Here is a 21911-nt window from a genome sequence, read left to right as displayed (position 1 = left end):
GCTGGGAAAGCAATTAGTCTGCATTTTGCTTGTGTTAAGAGACTCTCAGTGAGGCTGCATTTTAAAATAATGCACCAGTTAATGTGGCAGAGAGAAGGTTAAGACAGGACAGCCTTTAAGCCTTGACATGGTTGTTGTTGGCTGCTTATAGCCAGGTTTACAGTAAGACCCGGCATCAGATTGCAAGCATAAGGACTTGAAAACGTATTGCAGAGTCAGAAAAAGGAGCATGTGTTTAAAGTTGTTAGGTTACTATCCCTAAGAGGAAAAAAGTACTTTGCATTGGAACAATGGGGAAAAATGCCTTAAAGGCATCTCAGGAATTGGCCAAGCTCCATCATCAATAGGTACAAGTAGGGAAGCACAGTAGAGCTGAGGGCATGGGTGAAGGAAAGCTGGCCCCAAGGACATGAAAGCAGGCGAGCTGGCACTGCCCCTTATTGGTTGTGGCATTGGGTTAGCTAGCCAGGGCAGTGCTGGAGAGCTCCCTGGGGTTGTAGGGGTGTAGGAGAGCTGGTGGGGCTGACCAACCTAGCTACCACCCAGGTCCAGATGCAGGGCTTTGAGTTGGACCACCCCAACATCTTCCCCACCTATGAACTGCTGGAGTGAGCATGTAAGGGCTGGTCCTGCTGATCCAAAGCTGCACGATCTCCATGACCCAGGGCAACAACAGACTATCTGAGAGGAGTCTCAGTGAGGATCCAGTATTGAAGCCAGAGGCCTCGAACCAGACCAATGACTCATTGCAACAAACATTTGCAATTGAAGATGTGTGGACAGAGGGCTATACTGTGGGACACACTGACACACTTCAGCTTCCACGATGAGATGTTGCTGTTGTAGTGGTGGTGGTAGTGGTTTGTTGTTTGTTTTTGTGGCAGATGTTGCAAGGACAGAGGGGCTGATACGAAGGGTTTAGGGGATAAATGGGATAGGAGTGCGTGGTGTGACATTCATAAAGAATCAATAAAAAGTTAAAAAAAAAAAAGGTCCAGGTAAAGTTTTAAGTCTCCTGAAGGACTTGGCTCTGAGGAGAGAGAGCCAGGGTTCCCTGTTTGCATAAGGTCTCCTAGGTAACTACTTCTCCAGATTCATCTGCCACCTTCTCGGGTCCAAGAGGACACAGCCACCCTTTGAGGTGGTAATTGACTTTTCTCCATGTGATGCTGACTTTTGAAGACATTTAAGAGTTATGGGACCACAGAGGTTTCCACAAGACTCCAAAGGAAGGCCTGGCAGGACAAACAAAGCATATGGCAGGATGAGGCTCGTTGCAGGCAGCAGAGAGGATAAAGCATGGATGGGTGAAGGTGAAACCAAAGCCTCAGTGGAGATTCTGGGGTGCTGAGGGTACCAAACACGTGGGTGTTTGTGGAACAGCATCCTCCAAACGGAAACATCTCTCCTGGAGGGAGGGTTGTTAAGATACAGGGGGTTCCAAATTAAACTTTCCTGAAGTTTTAGGAAATGAACAACTCACAAGTCTCAGAAGTTACAAGACTCACAAAGCGCCTTCTTCTCCAATTACAGACACAGCAAAGATGGTTGAGGGAAGAGGGGACTCTAATCCTCTGAGCTGTCTGCATGCCATACAGAGACCTCCAGAGATACAGCACTGTGAGTTGGACCTTAATCTGCTGTTGGCTTTTGGGAGATTCAGCAGTGTTTGAGTCTTCCATGCTCTTGTGAGTACAATAAACTCACTGATTCACCAAAATGGCCTTTGGTAGGCTCTTTTTTTTTTTTTCTGTCCTTGGTTTCCTGTCTGTAGTAAGAAGTTTGTTCACATCTTTCCCAGAAAAGTTGCACAACAGGAAAACCCCGAGCAATGAATGGAGACCTTGTGGACTACATGAACACCACAGGGCGGAGCTGCCTGCCCCTTTGGGAGTTTATGCCATGCTACTACACACCCAACATGCTGTAAAGCTTCATATCTATCCTGTTGGACTTTGGTCTTGCTTTGGCTGGATGCTTCCATGTTTTCCTCTTATTCTTCCCTTTGGGGTGGAAATGTGACCTAGTCCCATCATATCTTAGAAATATGCACGTCCTTGAGTCTCAGAAGAGACGTTCACTTAGGACTCTTGAACAATATTGGAATTGCTAAGACTGAGCTCTTTTGGACATAAATTGTATTTATTCCACATCATGAGATGGGTGAGACCCAGCGGGCGGGGGGGGGGGGGGGGAAGGGGAGGCGGGGGGGGGGGGACCCGGGGGATGGGGGCGGAAATGACAGAATGTTATGGTATGTGTAGGAAGTGTCCTCAAAAGGCTTATGTTTGGGCTGCTCTTCAGATAGTGGCGCTATTTTTGGAGATGGAGGAAACTTTGGGAGGCGGTAGTAGCAGACATAACAGGGAACTGTGGCACGCCGTTGGAACTGATGCCTGGTCCCCAGGCCCTTGCTCTCTCTCTCTTCTTCCCAAACACCCGAGCTGCAGCAGCTCCTCAACGGTATGTTCCCACAGTAACACTATTCTACTTAGGTACATGGCGCCAGCAACGCAGGACAGAACCCTCTCACACCACGAGCCGTGATGGCCCCTCAAGTTATTTCTCTCAGATAGTCTGTCACAGCATCAAGAAAAGCAACCAATAGAATCAGAGTTGAAACTGCCACTCCCATGGCATCCCAAACTGCAGTGGAGAAGTGAAGAGCTTTCTTTCAGGCACGAGGGCCTGAGTTTAAGTCCTGGCAGCTATGTGCAGAATAGCCAAGCATGTGAAAAAGTAATACATGTTTGCAATCCCAGTGTTGGGGAAGTGGACACAGGAGGATCGCTGGAGCTTGTTGGCCAGTCAGTCTATCCTAATTGGTGAGCTCTAGGTTCACTGAGAGACCCTGACTCAAAGGAGGTAGACAGTAAGGAGTGACAGGAGTCCTGAATGAATATGTATTATTGACGTACATTATTGACATATTGACATAGGGCATAGCCATAGCAAGGATCCAATGCTTCAGACCTATGGGATTGGCCAAGCTTTACCCCCAGGGGAGGCTCAGAGGAGAAAATCTTTCTCTAGTCCAAGTGCAAATGTTGACAGTCTGTGAGGAAAGCACCCACCACCCCTCCCCCCAACACACACACACACACACACACACACACACACACACACACACACACACACACACACACGGAGTTCGTGGCCTGAAAACTACTCCCTTACAGAGATTAGCTATGCCCCCTCCTTGTTCAACTGTTTATAATAACCCCGCCTCCTTGTTTATCTTTCTGTAGTAGCCCTGCCTCCTTGTTCAGCTGTTACACAATGATCCTACCTCCCTGCTCAGCTGTATATAAAAAACACACTGAGTTTCCAGGGTGCTAGGGCTTCTTCATCTCGGGGCCCAGATCACCTAACCCCAATTCCGTGTGTCTGCCCTTTCTCCATCCCCTCACCAGCTACCTCTAGTCAGGGTTTTTAGCATGCAATCAATGCAAGCATATGGAAGTAGGTCCTCCAGGATGACACCCGGCCAAGATTGTTCTCTGGACTCCATGCGCACCTAAACACACACATCAGATGGTCTCAAGCAGGAAGATCAAGTACAGCTTTAGACATGGGAAAAGACAGAAGTTGTGTTGGGAATTGGGGAAGGTAGGTTGGGAGAGCCCCACAGGTCATGCCTGAGGAGTACAGATCCATCCCTACAGACTCTGGGTGTCATGCCATTAGATGTGACCTGTCCCATATGTCCCCAGGGCTGATCCGATGTCCTACTCCTTTCTTCCAAAGGAGTGCCCAGTGCCTCCCACAGCAGGCTGTCCTGATTGGATGGCAGCGGACGGGTGATCTGGACAGACACCTACCCTGCGTCCCACTACTCTTCCCTGGGCTAAAATTTGTTCCTGCCCTCACTTCCCTGTGCCCAAAACGTGTTCTCCAACTCCAGCCGGTTGGACGAGATCGGGTGGGGACTGAGGGCTCACAGGATTAGCCATCACTCTTGAATGAAACACGTTCCCCAGTCAGGTAAGCAGGGTGTGGTGGAGGTGGGCCCTGCCCAGCTTCTTTCTGGAGGGCTGTAACCTTAGGGCTGTCCTAAGAGCTTGCTGTCAGCCCATCCAGTCCCTGACGTTCCTGCACAACACTTCCCCTCCTAGAACTTTCTCTGCTCAAACATCCTCCCTAGGTACTGCTTCTACAATTTGCTAGTGGCTCACATTCTGGCCACCTCTCCTTTGGGAGGAGGAATAAAGAAGAGTGCTCTGGCTCTCTGGACATTTATCAGAAGGATTATCTCCAAGCTACTTTCTTTGTAATTGCTCTGCTGGATATAAAAATAACATATATTTATTGTAAAAAATAGGTTTACAAAGTTCTAAGAGCATTCTAAAATCACCTATGTTACCTTTCCACAAACATCATAATTGGGTTTTTTCCCTAGTCTTTCTGGTATGCCTGGAGGGAGGGTGGGAAAGGGAAGATACAAGTGGGATAACAATCTGGATATAATCTGAATACATTATAATAAAATTTAAAATGTATTTAAAAAATCTGGATGGACACACACACACAGACGGACAGAAATTGGGACCAATTTTTAAAAATGTTTTTGTTTCACTTGTTTGAGACAAGTATTTGCTATGTAGGTCAGGTTGGCCTCCAATTTGTGAGCCTCCTGCCTCAGCCCTGATGGTGGGGTTATAGGTATGTACTACCTGCATTTTGCCCTTGAAGGTTTTTATGGCCTGTCGTTTAACTTCCATAGACACTTGCCGTTTCCTCATTATTTCTTCTATGGTCTTAGTGGTTCTTTAACAGTGCAGTCAGTGATACAACCAGACTCATGAACTAGGGTGAAGCAGGGTTTCCTTGCAGAACAAAGAGGGGGCAGGAACATGGCACTGCTTGCTTGTAATCTCAGCACGTAAGAAGCTGGGGCAGAAGTCTGAGGCAGGCAGGGGCTACACAGGAGGCTCAGCCTCAAAAAAACAAAAGAAACAAAGAGATTAGTAAGAGAGGAGGCCAGTTTATCGTTTCTTCCCTCTCTCTCTTTCCCATTTGTGTATGCACGTGTACACAGATCTGTATGTGGAGGCCAGAGGAGCCTGGGTATTATTTTTCAGGTGCCAGTGCCATCTGCCTGTGCCTCCCTTTAGTCTCTCACTGTCTTGGATCTTTGGATCTCACCAAGTTGGCCAGGCTGACTGGCCAGCGAGCCTTGCCTATCCCTGCCTCCCCAGCACTAGTGTGACAAGCACACACCACCACGCTCACCTTTTCTTGTGTGAGTTCTGGGAAACAAACTAAGATCCTAGTACTTGCAAGTACTAACTGAGCTGTTTGGTCAGCCTCACTTCCATCCCTCAGGGCTCCCAGAGGCATATCTATGATGTTGGCTGTATGTCACCAGCTCAGGTTCCATCCAGTCCACAATGCCACCACAGCAGCCCATCACAGCGCTAAGTGTATTGTATTAAATCGATTTCTTTTCGTTGGTGAGATGGTTCAAATAATAAGGGTACTTGCTGCCAAGCTTGATGGCCTAAGTCTGATTCCCTAGAACCCAACTGGTAGAAGGAGTGAATGGAGGCATTTCTACTCCCCTGTACCCACACAGCAAATGCTGCCCATCTGTATCCCTCGTTTTCAGGAGTATGACTATAGGGTCAGTCTGAGGTCTCAAGGGCCCTCAGAGGCCTCTCACCCATGGTTTTTTTCTACACAATCTTATCTCTGTGTACTCTTTCCCTATGAGTCACACTTCCCTGGAACAGCCAAATCCCTTGAATGGCTGGTTTAATTAGAATAAGAATGGGACCAGAGTAAACCAGGAGTGACCATCATGACAGTTTTATTCAAGTCTCTGAGAGCTCTGGTGTGGGGACCAGGCTGATATCAGTAATACAGTGGGAGGCTCAGCCGCTGAGCCAAGCCCGCTTGGCATCCCCTGTCAACAATATACAGTACCTCGAAAGATATGGGGGGGGGGGGGAAGCCAAAGAAAGAACCTGATAATAAGCTTCCTTCAGGACTCTTCCATCTTTAAATATTTCTGACAACACACAATAATTTAAATTCCAAAGCCAATGGGGGCTCAAGGACACACAGAGAAGGGGAGACACTGGCACAGGAAAGGAAATGTGTAGTTAAATACTGAAGGACAAAACAAACTTCACTTTACCTTCTAGACTCAAAGACCCTAAGGAGAGAAAGCCCCAGACAGCTTTTCCAGAAAACTAGAAGCCATCCAATGCTTCTCCTTGAGACCTTGAACAGAACCTCAGACCGATGTCTGTGGAGAAATGTGAAGAACGGGGGCCATAGGGGGCAGACCGTTAGTGAGCTGACCATCTCCCTGATAGCTGGGTACCAAGGCTCGAGCTGACAAAAGGGCATCAGCCTGATTTACCTAGAAGACTCGTGCTAGGATTGGCTTCTAAGCCCAAAGGAAAGTGGACTGACAACGAGGAGCAACATCAGGGAAGCTATGAATGGGACAGGGGAGACCCAAAGCCTTCTGTGGTGCTGGGAGGAGAGCAACAGAACAGACAGTCATCCCAGGGAGATCAGAATCCCTGCAGAGCTGAGAGAAAGATGAAGGAGAAGGAGCCACCATCAGCAACAACGAAGCTCGCTGAGCTCTGGTGAGATCACAGGCCAGCCAGGGAACACAACTCCTTGGGGAAAGGGGTGATTTCAGAACTTACACGGGCCCAAAATTGCCAAGTTTCACCTCGAGGTTTTTCAACAGTGGTCTAGAAATCTGCATCACAGGTTAGAGACATGCCTTAGAGCAGAGCGATCAATTGACAACTTGCTTCCCAGCTCTGTGACTCTGGGAGTGCTGTAAGGAGTCACAGAATATATGCGTGTAAAGCGGCAGACAGAGCCTCCTTATGAGGAAGATTCAGTTGATTCTGAAGATTTACCATTCAACTCCATGTCTGGGCCAGGATAAACCCACGTCTCCTTCTGACAGCAACGAGGAAAAACAGTGACATGTCTGTAATCTCAGCATCCGGGAAACGGAGGCAGGAGGATCAGGAGTACAAGGTGGCTCCTCTGGCAAGTTTGAAGCCTGTCTGGGCTATATAAGACCCTGTCCAAATAATAATAAAAATAATAAATAAAAGCCGTAGCAGACGTGGCCTTGGAACTGGAGGTAGAACAAATGACGCGAGGTGAAATGACGATGGATGGAGGCGGCGATGGCAGCGAGCCTGACCCCAGTGGAGGCTGTGAAGGTACCACTCAGAAGGCGTGGTGTGGAGAGAGGGGGGCGAGGACTACCATGCTGGACATCTAGCGGGGTAGAAGAGCCCCTTCCACTCACTCCTGAGATGCTGGCAAAATGAACGAGGTCCATTCACTTCTAGAATTCCCAGAGAAGTGTTAAGTTGAGAATCTACAGGCTTTTCTCTCCATCATCACTGGAGCACGCACAAACACCCAGAACATGGCCTGTGAGAACCTGGAGGCACCCAGAGATCAGGAAGGAAGGAAAGGTCACCCCAGCTACAGTGCCAGCATGAAGAGCTGGGTGCTTCCCCCATTCTATTTTCATGCCAGCGCGCTGCCCGGGGATGAACGTGCAGCGTGGGGTGGTAATGAGAGTAAAACAAAGCCTATGCCAAATGCCACAGCTCCATCTGGAGATCCAGGAGACAGGCAGGCAGGGCCCACACCGTACCATGTTGAGGAGAATGAGGCACTTGCATTGGATATAAATTTCAAGAGGATGAAAAAAGAAATCGGTAATGAAAGGCTAAACCATACTTCAATATAATTTTCTAAAATGCTAAAATTAGTAAGAACATCCATGACCTGACCAGGGCTCAGCCCCAAGGCTGTCTGTGTAGGTATTGAGGTGTGAAGGATTCCAAGAATGAGGGCAACACAGGACTTTTAAGCCTGGCAGGGAGGGACTGCAAAGCAGGTCACATCATTTCACGGGGTCATCACATGTCAGTTTCCCTAACAGCCATTCTGACCTGAGTAGGGCTTCCACCCCTCCTGTGCCAGTAAGAAAGGCTGGTCTTTGAACACTAGATTTGTATTCGAATTTCCCATCCTGAGACACATCTAGCTGTCATGTTAACGTCTGACAACCAAAGGGCGGGCGAGCGAGAGCTATTTGAGGCAAGGCAGGCAGGTTTTCAAAGGATACCAGAGCAGCATGGAGCTCCCAGCTCAGGGAACCTTCCTCAGTCCCAAGGAGCTTTTCTTTGCCAACATGAGACACAAAAGGGATGCAGGGAGCAAGGCAGTAAGAAGTCAGGAAGGCCCAGCCAGTCCTAGGGCAGAGCTCAACAGGAAATCCAGTGTTCTGAAAAGGAAGTCCAGGGCTTCCCCAGCAGCTTAGGGAAGTCCAGGTGCCTCCAGGGGCCACAGCCAGAAATGGACAAAGGTGGCAAATAGGAACACCCAGAGACAGCTTGGGAAGAAATAAAAGAAGCTCATCTAGCCTGCAGAGCCAACCAGGAACCTGGAGTCTGGGCTAGACTAGTTAGATTCGTGTTAATTAGCTTCCAGCTCCTGGTTCCTGCCCTCCACCTCAGTACTGGAGACGGGAACCTCCAAGTGGCAATGCCAGGGAAGAGTCCAAGGAGAAGGGCCATCCTCCTTTTATGTGGATTTTATTACAATCTTTGAACTAGGAAAATATTGTTTTGCTGTCTGGAAATGTTTCCAACAACAACAACAACAGCTGTATCTGGACAAGAAGTCATTCTCAGGTTAAGCCAAGGACAATGACAAGTGATACATGATGGAGCCATATGAAACGGCCAGTATTGACCTTTGACTTCCTATCACACATACCTTCACACTTTTCTCCACCGAGGGACGCATTTTTACAAGGTGAAGCTACCTGTGCTGGACTTGGAGCTCGGGTAACACACAGTTAAGAGACAGGGTCTTGTTATGTTGCCCCAGACTGATCTCACACCTGGGTCTGAAGCAATGCCCCCGCCTTAGTCTCCTGAGTAGCTGGGTTTCTGAGTATCCCCAAACCTAGCTAAGACAGTAGAAGGGCTTTAAATGGAGGGGGGGATTGAGTGGGCATCAACCCCAACTCATAGGAGGGTTGTTGAGGGCCAGATATTGGCAAATTTCTACTTGAAAATAATAGTTTAAGTCACCAGATTCTTGCTACCCACAACTCCCTGAGGGCCACTCTTGCCTCTGCCCCAATTCCATGGTCTAGACAAGTCCTGAGTCCAGTATTTCACCAACAAATAGGACCTGCCTCTCTTCCCTGGTCTTCTAGAGGCAGAGATGTGTGCTCCTGTCCTGTCATGTTGTGTCATTCCTCAAACACCAATCCAAAGGCACATGATCAAATAAACATACGATAAAAAGGTCTGGGGTTCTGCATCCACGGTGAGGCACCACTGGACAGATGGACACTTACACCCTGAGTGTCTACTCACAGTCACCCAGCCACCAGGGGACACTGCTCTTTAATATCTTAAAAGCTTGATATTACTAGGCTCTTGCTTAGAATACGGGAGACCAGGCTATGAGAGTGGGTGAGTTGGGGTGACGGAGGCCAGAAAAGGAAGAGCAGAAGAGATGATCTCAGGAATTAAGAATGGTCCATCTCACAGGGCAAGTGATGTCTACAACACAGAGCCTGTATGGGCAGAAGCATGGAGCAAGGGTCAGGTCTAGATACCCTGCAATGTCCCTGAGCAATAACTGAGGGTAAAGGGGTTCTAAGAGGAGCATCATGTCATAACCTATATTTCCCATAGCTTGGGGGCCCTTTCCCCAGAGATTCTTCCAGAACTGGCCTGGCTTCAAATTCTTACCAAATCTGACCCAGGTATAATCCTCAAAAAGCAGAGATGGCAAACTGCTGCTCAGACGTTGCTACCAAGCTCCTGTGTGAGACACAGAGGGTAAGAACAACCAGCCAGCCAGGTTGAGTTGGGAGTGGGGGAGGGGAGGGAATTAGAAAATGATGCTATTGTCACTTGGGCTCCCTGATGTGGTAGAAGAGCGTGTGCCTGGCCTGGGTGACCACTAGTCATGTTAAGTCAACTCCAAATCACTCATCTTCCAGAAAGCAAAAGATAAAACCAAGGCAAGATACCCTGAGGCAAAGGTGGTGAGAACCGTCCTGTCTGCTTCAGCACTCATCCTGCAGGAGAACTGCCCTCAAGCTGGAGGAGCCACAGGGTTTCAATGCCCTTGCAGGAGAAACATACGATGAAAGCTTTTACAAGGAGACCTGAGAGGGGCCAAGCCACAGGACCAAAGTCATGCGATAAAAGCAAAACAGAGGAGTAGGGCTAACTTGTGTGGTTTCAGAGCCTGGTGGCCAGACTCAATCATCTAAACAGTGTCTGTCTGCCTTCTGTCTGTCTGCCTGTCTGCCTGTCTGTCTGTCGTCTTCTTCTTCCTGTTTTTGAGACAAGTGTATGGAATGTGAAGGGGAATGATGTGATTTTGTAGGGTTAGAAGGAGAGGCTGGCCCTACTCTGAGTTGTTCAGATGTACGCTATCGTTATTATGATGTCTACCTGAGCACAGGGATGCCGACGAAGACCAAGTTAAGAGCATCCTCCACAACTTCCCAGAGATAGCCTTAAGAACAGTTCCTAGCAATGGTCTGGATCCCTAAGGATAAGCACTGGGAACTGAAAGCCTGAGGAGACACACAGAAAAGACCAGTATCTGATCTTGTTAGTAGCCTGAAGGTAACAAACACCTGTTCTAAGCAGACAGCCAAGTCTTTGAGGAAAGTGAGGAAGTGAGAGAAAAGGGAGAAGCTGGCTACTGTCACTCAAGTGGATTTATTCACAGCTCCCAGGCCTGTTCCTAAGCATGGCCACAGATAAGGAAACCTAAGTCACACAAACTGTGACTTCCTAACATTCATTCCATCTCCAGGCTTGTACGAAGTGTGGCTGACAGTGGCTCAGCGCTGCACAGGCTTGGAGAAGGTAAACAAGAAATCCGCCCCTGCCCCATCTTAACCCATGCTCACAGCAACATCTTCACACCAGCCTCACCTTCACTTCTCTCAAGTACAATTATTTCCTTAGCAAAGCCTTTCTCTGTCAGGGGAAAAACCCTGGCTGGGGCTGGAACATGGGCTGGAGCAAGCTGCAGCCTACCTTAAAGCCTTAATGCAGTCAAGGTGTGCAGATGTCTTTGTGGCCTGGAACAGCGGTTTCTGAAGATCCAGAGAAGGGGCACACAACAGATCCTCCAGCCCTCATCAAGAACACCAGCATCATCACTAGGTTGGCTGGAACTACCGAGAGGGTTCACCAGTTCACCCCTCCTATCTAAGGGGTCAGAGTGTGGGGGCAAAAGTGAGCACCTCCATTCTCACTTCACAGAGCTAAGAGGAAAGATGAGATATTCAGCAAAACCCTGGCTGACACCACCAGCATGGCTTCCCTGTCTGAAACTAGCGCAGGGGGCCGAAGGGTCGCGACAAAGGGCAAATGAGCTCCTAAAAGAACAAACTTGTGGAAACCAGCATCGTCTCTTTTAAGAGCAGGGTTTCTATCAGTTACAGAGACACGGCAGTGACAGCACCTGTGGATGTGTAGCGCTCTAACCCCTCTGGGCATCCGGGCAGCAAACACAGCCAGCCAGCAGACTGACTCCAACACCACTGGGGGCTGCAAGCCCAACCAAGCTGTTACTGTCACATAAGGGCCACAGTGCACCTGCATCACAGAGGGATCTGAGGATGTGGACAGTGAAGAAAATATGTGAGAAAGCTCTTGATGAAGCACAATATTCAAGTAAAAGAAACAGACCCCAAACAAGTGACCACGAGCCTCTCAGTCTCTCCTATGCAGGTCATGGTGCAGGGCCCAGCCAGGGCTCTCTGTGTAGAGACTTTGTAGCCCCGGTCAGTGTCCCACTGAGCGCCTGAAGAACTGTACCATGCTACTGCCTTCCTGTACCCAAACATTATTACTAAGGGTTTATTTCTTTCAAGGGCATCATGAAACAGACAGTTCCACACCCTCAGGGTCCAGGACCCACCCCATGTGCTATTCTGGCACACTTCAGGTGTACCTGTGAACCACACATGACCTAAAACCCACTGATGGCAGGAGCTGGAAGGAAGAACAGAGGCCCAGCAAGAGAGACAAATGCAGGCACTGCCCCTGACTTCCGAACTGGAGTCAGTGAGTGTATCTCCCGAACAGCTATGCCTGAGATGAATATACCTGAAACTCAAACCTGGTGCAACTGTGACCTGAAGCCATCCAACAGGTACTAATTTCTGCCTTTGTTTCTAAAACTCCAAGCCAAACCAAACTGAAGCATGACCCTTTCCCCTCCCCACGCAACCTGACTGTATTTTCCTTGACTGTCTCTCCTCTCCTCCTGCCCTGGACCCTTGGTTCTCATTGAGATTTGAGCAGGTAGGTAGTACCAGGTCTGTCAAGCCCTCTAGTTCTCCTAAGGCAAACCTGTCCCCATCAGCTGTCACAGGACACTCATCACATACCAAAAGAGACACTGGGAAGAGTGGAAGCTACGCCAGACCAACCAGAGGACACCAGCATTGGTGTGTGAACAGGTGCAACTATGGGCTGACAAAGAACTCCAGGACAGCTCTGGCAGAGAAGAGGCAGTGGATAGAACTGGCTGAATGACTCTGCAGTGTCATCCTATAGGTGAGGAAGACCAGAGGGTGGGGACGGGCACACAGCCTTTCCTTCCCTACACGGCCAGAGCTGACACAGCCCTTCCAGTGAAATAGGGCAGGAGGCCCTCTCGGGTGGCCCCGCTTCCATCCCTTCCACCTTCAAAGTGCATTCTCAGTGCAAGGAGGAGGTCTGGGTCCTAGGGGCCCTAACCCAGACAGTGTTGTGCCAGCCAGCCAGCTCCCTCCATCTCTTCCGGATTCCCCTTTGGCCACCCTGACCCTTTTTACACTAAGACCAGAACTCCTGCTGGATCTCATAAGAGGAAGGCCCATGTGCGTTCAGTTCAGCTCTGCATAGGGGCACAGTGCTATCCTGGCTCTGGCCCTCTGCGTCCAGGTCCAGAAGCGTCCGCTCAGCAGGAGGCAGTGGGCCTGCCTGTAAAGGGAGCAGGGCTGGAAGTCCAGGCCGCTCTTCTACGGTGCTGCTGCTGCTGGCAAAGCAGGAGTCCAGGTTGCTGGGTGTCTCTGTGCTGGAGCTGTTGGCTGGGGAGGCGCTGCGGGCATGGCTGGGAGACACAAACCACCAAGGGTCTAGCCGCTGCCGGTTGGCAGAGGGACGTGGCCGGGGCAGAAACTCCAGGGTCTTAGGTCTCTCTAAGGTAGAGTCCCGTTGTGTGTTCCAGCGCCTTGGAGTTGGGGGAAAGACCACATTGGGGTCAGGGAGACGGGGGAATTCACCTGGGTCTCTGCTGGGACTGGGAGTTTTCAACATTCCTGGTCAAGGAGACAATGGGAAAGACATCAGTCGATGGCATCATTATTTCCAGGGGAGATATGCACCCATCCCAGGCTTCTACATGCTGAGGCACATGGAACAAAAGGGAATAAACTCTCGTGTACAGAGCCTCTGCTATGCCATGCGATGTGCTGGGAGGTGCTGGGGGTGCCATAGTGACTGGGAACCAGTGGCCTTGGATCAAATAATGGTAACAACATATTGTGTGTGGGGGGGGAGCGCACATTAAACAGTGAACTAATTTAAGGTGAAATGTGCACTTGCATTTGTAAATAGTTTCCTGGGACACATTTTGGATACGCTCTGCAGCTGCTTCCCATCTATAGCAGTGTGGTTGGATAGTTACAGAAAAGGGCTAGATAACCCGCAAACCCACAATGTTTACCATCTGGTCCTCTCCCAAGACATTTTGCTGACCCTTGATTTAAGAGAATGCCTGCCGTTCAGCATTCATCTATGTAATACCCTTGACAGGAAAAGGAGCTAGGCAGCAAAAACGTAAAGATGTCTCTATTCACAAAGAGGTCACACGCCTGAGTGTAACAAACAAACCTATAGGAGGAAGAGTCAGACAAATGGTGTGATACAACTGTTGCACACACTTAGCACCCAAAAGGTGCACCCGCCTTTGCCTCTCACTGGACATGGGGATGTTTCTTAGCCTGACTCAGGGGCAAGGAATGGGGGCAGCTAAGTCCTAGGTTGAAAGTGCACAGTCACAGGAGTGTCTGGGGTCAGAGGCTGGAGGCAAGCTCGTGCATGTGTACAGCCACCTACTGGACACATCTCAGGTGTGAACGGGTGGGTATGACTCAAGGATTAGTAATGGAGAACGTGATGGATGGATGGGTGGCAGCTGGCCTCAGGTGTGTGTCTAAACTAATGCTTTAATAGCAGGGACTCAAGTATGTGGCAGAAAACACCCTGCCTAGGTGTGGCGAAGACACCTTCCTTTAGCTGCAGGATCTTTAGGGAAGAAGCAGCTTGACCGCTGCCCTTGGATGTCAGAACCCTGAAGCAGGGTGTCCGCGTGCCGCTGAGGCCCATGTCTGGCCTCCTATAGCCAACCCATCTCCTTTCAACAGTCAGGAGAAGATGCTCATCATACAGGGCAGAGAGAAGTCAGGCAACTCTGAACACCCTGCCAATCCCAGATCATATTTCTTGCATGGTTGAGCAAGAGAGAAAGAAATGGGGCTTATTTGAATCCAGAATTAGAAAGGAGAAAATGAGCCACCTACAAACATCTTTATGCCCTGAGGGCCACAAAAGAAGCCAGGAGAAAAGAGGAAGTGGCCAGAACTCACCTGCTCCCAGACTGGGACTCAGGCCATTGCTGGAGGGGCTCCTGCTGGCTAGTGCTGGAGGGGCTGCCATTGGCTTAAGAGCCCCATCGGAAGGAGTCCTCCTGTGACAACTAGGCTGCGAGGGCGTTGTGAGGGTGACATGGGTGGGAGTCAGGGACTGGTTGGGGTCTCGCTTGAAGCGCTCCACTTGGACATTAACCAGGGGGTTGTGGGTGCATGGGGTTAGGGGTGGAGCTTCGGCTGGGCTGACTGGCATTTCATACACCACGATCTCATCACTGTCAGAGCGCAGCAGGGAGCGGGTAGAATTGCATTCAGAGATGGAGGAGAGAGACAGCAGTGTCAAGGAGGCAGAGGGATCTCCCAGCAACATCATTGGCTCTTCCTTCTTGAAGATCTTCCGGGATGGGGGGCTGGTACTCCGACGAGGACGGCTGGCCCTTTGGAAAAGACCCTCTCGTCTCTTCTTCTCCTCTCGGGCTGGTGGCTCAGGCTCCTCTGGGGGAAGCAATGGGCACTTGCCAGCTTCCAGTAAGTCAAACCCAAGGCCTGTGGCTGCCAGAACAGCTCCACAGCCAAGCAGAGCCACCTCACAGCGCCGGTGGTGGGTCCCACTGCGTTTGAGGCTGTTGGTTGGCGTCAGCTGCGGGGTACTGGTGGCTGAGTTGACGGGGGTGGGCTCCTCATGAACACCATCACTAGAGGGGCCATCCCCATCCTCTCCACGAGGAAATGGGATACAGAGGTAGGACTGGTTGGGCGAATGCTGTAGATGATTCTCTCTACTTCCTAGGCCTTCACTATCCTCATCCTCTGTGAAAACAAGAGAAATGCACAGAAATATGGAGTGATGAGTCTGGTCCTTCTCCCAACTCTGGCTCCTCTGACACCTCTGACTCCGTGTCAGAGATGCAGGATATAAACCTGGGCATGGAGCCACCAGGGACTGTTTTCTACCACATTCAACTGAGAACAACATGGGAAATTATTCACCTGCATTCCAGAGCCCAATCCTCTACTGCAGGAAAGGGGATCAGCTAATCTGCTCCCTCCTTACGGACTCCTCTGAGGGTGTGTACAGTGCTAGAGACAACTTCATCCACGCTAGGCAAGTGAGCTACCACGGCTATACCTTTAGCTCAACAGGGACTTTTTACAAGAACATGCAGTATGAATTCCTAGAACACTAGATAAAAGAAATGTTTCTAATATTCTTGTGCCTTAGAACTGGAAAGGCTTTGGATTTATAGCATGATGCTTAGCAAAACAACTTAAGGCTGGTCTGCAAAAGAAACCAGAATCCTCTACATTGGTGAAGGCCAATCTGTTCTACTGATGGGTCTACTGTGACTTGGAAATTACAGAGAAAAGGACACTGGGGGAGCATCTGAAGAGCTCAGCCACCACTCAGTAGCCAGAGAGTAGTAACACTGGAAAGGCTTGGAAAGGGGGAAGTCCTCATCCTTGCACACTGCCCCAGGGAGATCCTTGCTGAATTCTTGGGGCATGAAACCAAAGATGGGTTCCATAGCTACAATAAAAGAACACTATGGTTTAGGAAGACCTGATAAAATGGAAGAGTGAGAGCAGGGGATCGGAGGTCGGGAACAAAAACAAGACAAATCCTATAGATAGTATTAGGAATCCTTAAACAATTCTGGAAGTCTGGGCAAGAGTTCTCTAAGGAAACGGGAAGAAGCCAAGGCAAAAGCTATACTTACCTATCTCCATAAGGCTGGTAAACCCAGGCAGGGCGGGGCTGCTCCGAGGGCCCTTCCCCAGGTTGGGGGCACTGGATGACCACTGTTTGTATCCATCTACCAGGGACCTGAGGCTGAAGGGATACGGAGGAGACCTGTCAGGACTGGATGTTTCCCTTGCCCTGGCCTCCATGGGCATTCAGAGACTGTCTACTTAATCACACTGACAAGCCTTGGGGAGCAGACAGGTCTTCCTGACCCCTCCTACTTCATGGACAGTACAGGTGCTGGGGGATGGAAGTGGTGGTTTAACCCAGCCCCTCACATGCTGTGAATCATGGGAAGATTGAGTGGGTAGGTAGGCAAGCAGACAGAGAGTAAGGGCTGAGCTTGGGGAGGGTCTTGTCTGAGCCATTCTTAAGGAAAGGCAATCAACTCATGGAAGTGAACACAAAACACTCGTAACATCACAAGTATTTCAGTGCAGACACCTGCAGTGCAAGGCAAGCACGGGGCAGAGGAGCCAGCAGAAATGGCCCGGGCCACTCCACTCATAATGTTTCTCAGCGTCTCGTTCCAAGCGTCTATCTCGCATGCTTAAGCTTCCAAAGCCATTCACTCTTCAAAAGGAAAAAAAAAAAAATCAAGCAACAAAGCTGCACTAACCCAGTGCACTCGGGACAGACCTCTATGGGGAAGACACTATGTGGTGCTCAAGCCCTTGGCTTGTCTGCGCATGGAGATAAAGGACAGCAGCTTGATTTCAAATCCCTGCTCACTGGGCAAGCCTGGAAACTCTCAGGATAGAATGGATTCCCATCAGCTCCCTTACAAAGAGGGATCTGATCTCTCCCTGGAGAGCAGTAAAAGGGAGCGATGAGGAATGAGCATGCTATGGTGGCATTGACAATCTAGCAGTCAACCAGAGGGGACTCTTGTTTTTAAATGCTAAAGACCCACTCGTGCAGAGCCTATTCGCTCAGGGTCTCAAGCCACCAGAGTGAGAGAGAAGGCTCAACTTTCTCCTTGGCCTCAGAAGTGTGTTTTAAGTGCAGTCAGAAACACTGACAAGTTGAAGCACAGAACTCAGAGCTAGAGAGAAGCCAAATCCACAGCCTGGGACTTCCAGCTGCAATGTTACGATATTTCCTCTAGTCCTGGGCCCCAAGGAAGCCAGAACTGCAAATAAAAGCCAGTGCTCAAGGATACACAGTCACGTGGCCTTCACTAGAAACACTGTGCAAGGAGCATCCCAGCAACTGGGGTGGGTCAACAGAGGGATTTTCCCAAGGTGCACTGCTCTTAAAACAAAGCAAAACCAAACCAAACCAGCGTGTCCCTTGCAGTGATGAGGAATGAGGACAAGGAAATGGAAAGGCTGCTAATACAGCTTGTGGATGGGTGGAGCCCAGACTCACCCCAAGTGGAAATGTGGAGACTCTGACGGGGTACTTAAGCCATTAGTTTTTTCCCGTCTCTGGGGGGATCTTCAATGAATAAAGAGAGTCAGCAAATGTAGTGGACACCACAGTCAGCTCACCCTCCCCCATAGTCAAACTGCCCCTGCTGGACCAGCTAGGTGGCCAGCCGCCCTCCGCTTGTCCAATCAGCAAACCCACCCCAGGAAAAGACTGCCACATCAGAGCTCTGCAGGCCCAGACCCTTCCAATGTAAGGAGAGCCAGAGGGTAACTTCAGTGGGCTGGGAATCCAAAATGCCCAAGCTGCCAGCAGTGAGCTGCACCGTTAGAGGAAGGGGAAGGTGGGAGTCACTCTACTGAATTCGAGGGTTTTGCCATTATGAATTTTCTTCAGTCAACCGGCACTAAAATTAGAAACACTATCATGGAGAGATCTCTAACATTTCTGATATTAAAGAGATACAGACTCAAGCTTGTTAGAGTATACTTTTATTTCTTCAATGAGAACTGAGAATTAAAAAAAAAAAAAATCAAGGCGTGTGCTTCTTAACTATCTCAAAAGTCTACAAGCACAGATTTTTATAAGAAGAAAAACAAATACAAAGTTAACATTTTGTTGGTGTAGCAAGAAGGTTAATTTACTATCAAGACCAACAAAACAAAACAAAAAAACATTAAGTGAAGCAGAACCAGAAAAAAACCACTAGAATCCTATTTGGGGAGAGGAGGGAAGCAGGGGGGGAGGGGGGGGAGGGCATCGGGGGAGTAAGAAAAGCTATTATGATCTTTATTACACAAATGCCACAGTAAAACCCGCTACAGTGTATGATCACTGAAAACTTAGTGTAAAAAGACTAATCCCCAGACTCCACAGGTAGGCTGGCTAACCCTAGACTTCATGCCTACGTCAGAAACAGCCAGTGATTCAAGGTGACTGAGTTCCTGAGAGCCAGGCCATGGAGGGCAGAGTGCAAGGGGCTCCTCCCTCCTCTCCTGAGTTCTGCACGTTTGCTGCAAACCTCCCCCCAAACCAAGGCCACTCGTGCTGCATCCACACACAGCACGGTGGCTTTTCCTACAAGTGTACACTCTCTATGCAAAGGAACTTAGTGATTTCAAAGTCTTACTTGTCAGTATAGATCAAATTTTTAAATAAATTGTTATTTTCCTCTTGAGCTCAGATGGGAAGAACAAAGAGTTTGAATGTGAATGTTAGTACTCAAAAGATTACCAAAGCTAGCTTGACAGGTTTGGAGGCTCGAGTCAGTGACCAATGGGATGTCACTGAAAATGATGACAGGACCTCCATCCTCATACTTAGAATAGCCAGGACATATTCTAAAAGAAATACAAACTATGACGTCACACTTTGGGTGTTAGTTAGATGACCTGGAAGGCAGAAAACAATCATCCCAGTTGATAAGTACATATGTCCACCATGAGCCAGCTGACTGACTTCACAAAGATTAACTCAGCCAACCCTTACATGCACTCTGCAAGCTGGGTGCTAGTCTTATGCCCATTCTGTAGGTGAGCAGACACGAGCTTCCACAGCTATATGTGGAGCTGAGCCCACATCCAAGACCCTCTCTGTGACATCCGGTGGCCTGGCCTATGAAGAGTTTGCCTCCCAGGCCTCAAGCCTACAAGTGAGGATGCAGCATATTTAAGGCACTAAGACCCTTTGCCTAGGAGGGCACTAATAGGTGTGGTTAGGGGTGCAGTAGGAAAACAGCCCAGTGGGTGCACAGCATAGTCTAGGGCACTACCAGGGCTGAGGTACCGGGCCTGCCTCCATTTCAGGGTAAAGCCCTCGCTCACCCTGTTCTTCCTCCCTTCTCCTCTTAGCAGACACTTACAGGGAAGACTCAGGTCTAAGTGGAGCACCTGGCCTGATTTCCTTCATCTCTGTCATCTCTGGGCTACCGGCTGCTTTGAGAAGAACATTAGCAGGAGGCAGCAAACAGTGGGCTGAACCTAGCCCTGCCCGCCACGTGTCTCTGTGAGTCTGACTGGAACACAGCTAGATGTGCTCGTTCATTTATGCGTTACTCAGAGTCTGGGGCAGCGTTTGTATTTCTCTGGCACCATGCACAGCCACAAGCCTGAAATGTCATCTAGCCTTTCCTGGAAGCAGCCTGACAGCTTCCGCCCTGTGAAAGAGGCCAGGATCGAGGAGAAGTGGGCAACTCTCCAGAAAGCTCAAGAATTGCTCAGTGGGAGCAGCGCCCACCTGCAATTCCAGCACTCAGGAGGTGGAGGCAGGAGGCTGGAGAGCTTGAGACGGCTTCGGCTAGTCTGTTTTAAAAAGTAAAACAAAACCTTTATACTTTCCTAGAAAGTATTAAAACGCACACGAGAGAAAGCACTTCTTGTCACATCTGACAGCGCTGTGCTGGTCTTTAGGTGAGAGGAACTTCACATCAGCCGGCTCTTACCCTTCATCTCCTGAGGGGAGCTCCTTCTGCCCAAGTGTTCCTGGTCCCCACGTCCGGCCCTTCTTCTTTGGGGCTCTCTTCTCCTCCTCTTCTTCTTCTTTTGGGACAACTGAGCTCCGGCCCCAGGTTTTACTACTTTCTCCTGGTGTCACTGTGAATAACAAAGGTTAAGTAAGATAAGTATCTCCAAAAATGGCAGAAGACAACACACACGCACACGCACACGCACACACATTTATTTTAAGCAAATATTATAGTAAAAATAAACTAGTCCAGGTTTGGTCCACGCTGTGGCTTTGACAAGTATTCCCAAGGCCTAGGCTTTGGAGAACCTCAGCTTGGAAAGTAGGGCAGATAGTGTGGAAGTCCTCAAGGGGGACACCAACCTGCATCTTTATCACACCAGTCTCCAAACTGCTTACAATTTCCCGAAGAACTTTTTATACCCATAATCCCCAGTGCTGATATCTGACTAGGGGTTAAAGGTGGAGGAGATACACAGAAGTTAACGTGGAGACACAGAGCAGGAAGGCTAAGGGTCTGCAAATGGACATGCATGTGGGTACACATTGTCGGAGAAGGTGGCAGATGTTATGGCTGGACAAGCCTGGATTAGTCAGTGGCTGAGCAGAGCAGGGGACAAGTGGCCCTGGTATGTGTGGCCTCAGGTTTGAAAACTGTCTCACACTGGATGGCTCGGAGGCGAGGGATGATGGTGGGGCTTGCAGGGGGGCTCGACCGGTTGCTGATCAGACTCTTCCTTTTATCCATGGTTGGGGAGGCCTGCACGGTGAACTTGTGCTGGAAATCTGCATGGGGAGAGACAAACATGCGTGTTACACATAGTCAAATTCATTCAAGAAGTCTGTGTCTCCTGGTGGACCTGAGGGATAGACCTAAAAAGTTTTGCTTATCTGGGAAATGTTTTCTTTCAGAGCCATCCCTTCTTCCCAAAGGGACACATGACAACATGAGCACACTGAGGGCAGTCTTCATAAAGCTCTTGGTTTAACAGACACAGATGATGTGATTACGGACTGAGAGTTGCTTTTCAATGCATGTCACCATGTAGATTATTCTAGGAAATGCTACTTGAAATTATGTTTCAGATGATCTGTCACCGTGCACGTCCTTTTTAGGTACCAAATGGGGAGTGTCTGACGCTCCTCTCAAAGTGTAGGCAGAGCAGGGTGTTAAGAACCTGCCCATGGTGGGAACTCAGGGAGGCAACAGAAATGGGAAAAGGACCCCAATTCTTATACAGCTTAAAGGCAGCTTTGATACTGCATGAAGAACATGAAGCCTCCAGCTCTTAAATTCTGAGCTTCCTCAACCATCAGAGAGGCACTGGGTCTCCACTAGATTAACCGTTCCCTGCACACGGGAATAGTAACTTCATATCCACACTAGTAGTTCATAGCAGTGTCCTGGAATACTCTAGAAGCTCCAAATGTACCTAAAGATACCACACTATTTGAAAACACACACACACAGACACACACAGACACAGACACACACAAACACCCCAAACAACAGCAACAAAAGACAACCAAATTATATGTGACAAGGGTGTATGATCCCATGAGCACATTCTCTCAATTTGATGACTTAATTCCCTTGGCTGTATCTAAGCCATCATCCCACGCTTACAAAGATCAACCGTAGCC

At 49.2% G+C, this 21911-nt stretch overlaps 1 protein-coding gene across 5 annotated transcripts in view; it reads right to left on the bottom strand.

Annotated features, from left to right (window-relative positions):
- Window positions 1-5792: 5792 nt before the first annotated feature.
- The window catches only part of MAP3K9 (mitogen-activated protein kinase kinase kinase 9), a 72947-nt gene continuing 56828 nt past the window's right edge, over window positions 5793-21911 (bottom strand). For 3 of the 5 annotated variants that reach the window (XM_084792999.1, XM_084792998.1, XM_084793000.1), the window contains exons 6-11: window positions 20931-21053; window positions 20245-20395; window positions 16878-17006; window positions 16408-16520; window positions 14687-15499; window positions 5793-13357 (exon numbers count right to left, since the gene is read on the bottom strand). In XM_084792999.1, coding sequence (XP_084649125.1) covers window positions 12873-13357; window positions 14687-15499; window positions 16408-16520; window positions 16878-17006; window positions 20245-20395; window positions 20931-21053 — 1814 coding nt within the window. In that variant the 3' untranslated portion in view covers window positions 5793-12872. Of the gene's footprint in view, window positions 13358-14686; window positions 15500-16407; window positions 16521-16877; window positions 17007-17804; window positions 17874-20244; window positions 20396-20930; window positions 21054-21911 lie in introns of all 5 variants that reach the window. The other 2 variants (XM_084792996.1, XM_084792997.1) reach the window with 2 other exon arrangements.

The sequence above is a fragment of the Acomys minous genome (genome assembly GCF_964271855.1).
Source record: "Acomys minous genome assembly, chromosome: 8".
Lineage (NCBI taxonomy): Eukaryota > Metazoa > Chordata > Mammalia > Rodentia > Muridae > Acomys > Acomys minous.
The sequence above is the reverse complement of the archived record's forward strand: the minus strand, read 5'-3'. Positions and strand labels throughout refer to the sequence as shown.